General features: G+C 30.0%; 1 protein-coding gene across 1 annotated transcript in view; it reads right to left on the reverse strand.

Annotated features, from left to right (window-relative positions):
• Window positions 1–3,573: 3,573 nt before the first annotated feature.
• Window positions 3,574–5,618, reverse strand: part of LOC108967737 (protein phosphatase 1 regulatory subunit 12B) — a gene marked incomplete in the record, with an annotated part of 67,229 nt that continues 65,184 nt past the window's right edge. Inside the window, 1 exon segment of the mRNA XM_018931339.1 lies at window positions 3,574–3,773. Coding sequence (XP_018786884.1) covers window positions 3,654–3,773 — 120 coding nt within the window.

Below are 5,618 nucleotides of genomic sequence, written 5' to 3' on the forward strand. Positions count from 1 at the left end.
TCAGGACGGTAAAACCACTAGGACCAGTTTTCTGTTTCAAGGATCAAAAACTAAATTATATAGTGAACAGATCAATCTGTGCATTTTTGACTAGTTTGATAATAAATTAGAAGAGCTAAAGATCACAAATAAAAAAATTTAATTTATTTTCTATATATTATATAATGACGATTTTCCATAACATTATTGGTGCTGAAGACTAAAATTACTAGCTTAAAGTTCGAGGGCTAGCAGCTTCTTATGAATTTTTATTTATTTTAGTTCCAATTTTTGTTTTTCTATTAGTATAAAGAAATAATTGAAGAAATTAGAGTTATCGAATAACGAATACCCATATAGACGAGTTTGTACCTAATATCTTTCATTGTATAACTTATATAAAGTAACCATAACCAACACAGATAAGATTTTTATTACTATTATTATTTTTTCGAAATCCTTTCGTGAATTAGCAAACACACAACGCTAATTATAAACCAATTACTTTATAGAATATGAATTTGAACGAACAAAACAAAAATGAACACGACATGCAAATGAACGAGAACGAACGAACGACGTCATGCAAATATATGTATGTATATACATAAGAAATAAATAAATTAAAAACTTTTTAATTGTTTTACACGATAAATATTTACTTTTGAACGCAAACACTCACACACGTTCACAACTGTGGCAACAGCAGTGCATAATAAGCAATTTTCCGGGGTGAATGGGCAGTTAGGTCGGGTGTATGAGAGCGCTTTAAGCTAAATTATATATAAAATATATAACAACGATGCTCAGTAGTACGCTGATGAGAAAGTGCAACGAGATATTACATGATTTAATGAGCAAAGGTTGAAAATGAGACTATACAAGTATCCTTATATGTTTTGGTTATAATGAGTGAACGAAAATCATAACCAGGTATGTTATATAGCTCTGTTAGAATAGTATTTAGGCAGACTTCTGTGAAAATCTATTTACTGCCTACTTCTCTGAAGTCATCTTCGAGGTCACTGACGCATGGATATTGCTCTAATTCCAAACATACCTTAGGCTATACACATAGTATAACAAAGGACTAACTCTGTTCAAAATGTTTTTTATTATCTAATCCACAATGGTACAGGGCATGGATATTCCTTGCTTCTGCGAAAGATTTTCATGAAAATGAAAATGCAATTACTCTTCCCGAAACATAGGAGTAAATGGTAATAACCTTCGATTTTGAACTTATGAACAATCTCTAAATTATATAATTTCTCTCGAGAAAATCCCACAATTGAAGACTCTATGAGATTCTTAATTAAGCGTTGTTTAATAACTTGTGATATATACTACCCAACACTTGCAAACAAGACCGAAAAATTTTTGGAAAAAACAAAAAAAAAAAAAAAAAGAATGAACCAAGGCTGAACAATTTTTTGCACAACAAAAGGGGTAATAATATAAGTGGTTAAAGAAATCATGGTGATGCCAATGGATAAGAGAGACTTTCACACAAACTTCAATATTGAGAATGAAAAGTAAGAAACAAAAACTGCAAACTTTTTGCATGAACAATTTTTCCAACTCTCTTAAATACGCATACAAAACACGTAACAGAACAAAGAAAGAATATTTTATCGAATATGTTTATTAATTTTATACATAGTTTAAACTCAGAACAGAGGAGTATAACCAAAGAGAATAGTAATCATTATGCATACAAACAGCAGTTTAATAAGGAATCAATAGCTCTCACTAACACTATGTTAACCTTTCAGTGATTTTTTGAATACTGCCACAATGGTTTCAACGATATTCAAAAGAAACAGTTGCCGGAAAGCTTTAAAAGTGACTTTAGGATTATAAAATGGATGTTATAGCTTAACTTCCTAAGGAGCGAAAAAAAGCTATCAACAAAGAATATTAATTGCACCTTGACGAGTACATATAGAGCTCTTCTTGGGACTCTTCTTAAGAAAATTAATCTCCTAAAGATGGAAGATTTCTGAAAGCTTTTAGAATTATATGGAAATATTTATAAATACGATATTGGCTTTCACAGTTTAGGGTCGGTCAGTGAAATAACTCAAAAACAACTTTGTTCATAAAATACTTAAATAAGTAATGAAAATTAGTTCACTTCAGGCAATTGCAAATATGACGTCAGCATGTCAGATTATTCTCTCTCAACTAGCCTTCCATTCATTCTATTCCATTTAACACTTAATGTACTTAGAGAACAAAAACACTATTTGATATACATTTTTTAAAAGAAATTAAATTGTTTGAGTTATGCAGTAGTATATTCTTCATCTGTCAAAATAACAGGAGCTCAATTTTACCACTTTGTCATTCTAATTACTATCTAAATTTTATCACTTTCAATAACTAAAAACGCTGAGAAAGTTACAATACATGTACTGCAAAGACTTCCAGCAATAAAACCCTTTTGAATATCGTTTGTTTTTTAAGGAACATGTCAATTTACTAATACGAATAAAAAACGAACAGAGTTGCAAAGAAAACATTCATATTATCAATACTCATACCGGCGTATATGCGAAGTAGGTGAAACCACAAGTCAAAACTTTCGAAGTAAGTCAACATGGAGACTGTTGTTGTTTATAGATTTTTTTCCTTCGATATGAATTTGAATTAAGTATTCTGAAGTAAGTGGAAACCCTCGAATTTAGTCAACACCGAGACTGTAGTTGTTTAAAGATGAAATAATTGTGTATGAAACCAACGCTGAAAAGTCCTACGCGTTGCCTGATGAAGACGAAGCTTTATTTATTTATTTATTTTTTTTTTTGTTTTTTTTTGCCTTCGAGATGAATTTTGATTACTTTTCCACTATTTTTTACATTCTAAAGAAGATTTTTATTTTAAATAACCTTCCACTTAATTAAATACACTTTATATTTATTTCAACTAGTTTTATTCGATTATTGTGCGATTATGATATTAAATTACTATAATCTTTTAAATATTGTATGTATGTATGTATGAAGTAAAACTATGAGTACACGAGTAATTGTTGAGCAATGAAAACTGCAAAGTGCGGAGATACTGTAGCTTGGCACATGACAAACTCTCGCTTTACTCTTTTCGAGCGCTAATTAACTGCTTTAGTTGATAGTAAGCGTTCTCTCTCTCTCTCTCTCCCACTTAGCTTAGTCCATTTGTGCTCCAGCGTACAATAATCATTATTGAATTCGCTCAGTAATTCAGTGATGTATTGCTGCAAATTCCAAGTTTCAAACCAATTTAGTAGTGAGATTACTCAATTTAAGTTTGCCAATTTTTCTGTCCTTTACTTTTATACGACAATCAAAATGCTGGGCGCTATGCGAGCCTTTCTTTTTAAACTGATTATACCTTACTGTGCGGTTTGTTATTTTCTACTTTGCTACTTTTGATTATAACATTATTGTAGTTATTTTCCATCAGCTTCGATCGCATTGTGTCAGTGCAAATTGTCCAGTCTAATACGAGCTTAAATACTGCAGCACATTAGCTTTTTTCTTCTTTCCTTTAATGAACACTTATCTTTAGACATATTTATTCGCAAGTCGTAAATAAATTTTCAACTACTCATTTCCTTAGTCTATAGCGTATATAATTCACAATTAATTAATTTTTTTTAATGATTTTTTTCTTTTGATGAATTTATTAAATTATTTTGATTTTTTAGCTAGTTGACTTTGAGCTGAGGTGGTCAACTTCGATACGACACGCGTGAGAGCGCGATTCTCCGCACGCAAACGCTCATTCTCAGTCTTTAGCTTCTGCAATAGCTAAAATGACAAAACAAAAAACAACAAAAGTGATGGAGAAAAAAGAGAAGAACGAGAAGTATAAGAGCATGGTAATTAACAGATTTCGTTTTCGATGATTCGATGATTGATGAAAACATGAAAAACATATGTGGGTATGAATGCGGAAGTTGCGAACGTAAAGGACTGAGATATTTAACAATTGCGGGGTTAACTTGTAATCAGGTGAGGAGATGAAAAACATAAAACAAAATTCACACTAATGATGAGTATGGTTTGACTGATGATAAAATTGCAGAAATGGAAATCATAAGTTGTGAACTGCGTGCGCAGAGTTTTGTCATGAAGGTTAATGAGTTGCAACGACGCAAGTATGAATGAGAACAGCGAAATATATATAATATGTATTTATGTGCGAAGAACAATTATAAGTTCTAACGATGATTCTGTGTGTATATGCATGAATGCTGCAAAAACCCTGCATTATGTTTAGGCTGTGAACAGGCTATGAACAATTTAAATGTGTTTAATGGTTGTAGTGAACGTGATATGAGGGACAACGATGTGACACGTGAAAATCACAAAACGAAGTGTTGAATACATAACCGTTATTATACAAAAACGTATGTTCATATAATATGTACAAATATGTGTGTACGAATAGTGAACATGAACAAAAATGAAAAAATATACAATATATTTTTCTAAGTAATGAAATGAAAATATACTAAAGGAGAATTAGGTGAATGCGCATCAAAACATCATATTAATATCGCCAAAATTTAGCTCTTAATCAATTATTGAGCTAAAGTATGAGTTTCAGTCGATCTTTGACTTTCCCTTGGTACAGAAAATAGAACAAATTCATATTATAATTTGAGCGAGGCTTTTGAAATATTAGTAGTTAAGGATATAATTTTCCATTTATTTTTTGTGTGCCTAAAAAGTTGATATTATTTAATTAATATGTTATTATACCCTGAACAGATTATATTAAGTTTGCATTGGCTACGAAGTTTGCAACACTTAAATTTTCATAGGCATTTCATAGGCTGGTAAAATTAGAAAACTTTCTTTTAGATAATTTTCCTACGAGAAACCAAACTAAAAAAAGTTAAAAAAATTTATTAAAATGTTGTAATATTTTAAATAGTTAATTTAAAATACCACTGTGGAGAAGCTATCGAACTTCATTAACATAATAAGTTTTGTTGGCGAAATGTTTTAATTAAAACGATTGAAACATAGTGCAAGCTCAAAAGCTGGTCATATACTCATATAARTRATAATTTTGATTAATTAAAATCGCRCTTTACTGCCTTCAAATAAGCATCAAATAAAACAATCGAAGTGAAGTGAAAGCTCGAAAGCATTCATCAAGTTTATTTTTATCACATATACATACATATTAAGTGATTATAGTTGATCACTCAAARATCGATTTCTTTTTTAATAAAAATAGTATTATTCATCATTGCCATAATCTCAAGTATCGATATGGAAAGCCTAACTGTATAGTATTTTTTTTTTTTTATAATAAATATCGACTTTGAAGGAAGCCTAAGGGTCTAAGCTTTAATAATTACTTTTGTTACCGATAACTGACTACTCAAAAYCGAAAAAATATCAGTTTATTTTTTTATTAAGCTCGTATTGTTCGATCAATATTCTATATTTTAATATTTTTCATAATTGTAGAAAGGCAAAAGTTCTAAGGTTCTTTGGTAATTCTATTTGTTATTGATATTTAAATATTAAAAATTAATAAACATTTCTGAAAGTTATATAAAGGCGTAAAAATGTGAATCAGAGTTCTTCAAAAGATGACGGCTTAGCAGCAAATTATTTTTGATGTTTTGTTTTCTT

This window comes from Bactrocera latifrons, unplaced genomic scaffold, assembly GCF_001853355.1.
Source record: "Bactrocera latifrons isolate USDA-ARS-PBARC rearing strain unplaced genomic scaffold, ASM185335v1 scaffold_197, whole genome shotgun sequence".
Lineage (NCBI taxonomy): Eukaryota > Metazoa > Arthropoda > Insecta > Diptera > Tephritidae > Bactrocera > Bactrocera latifrons.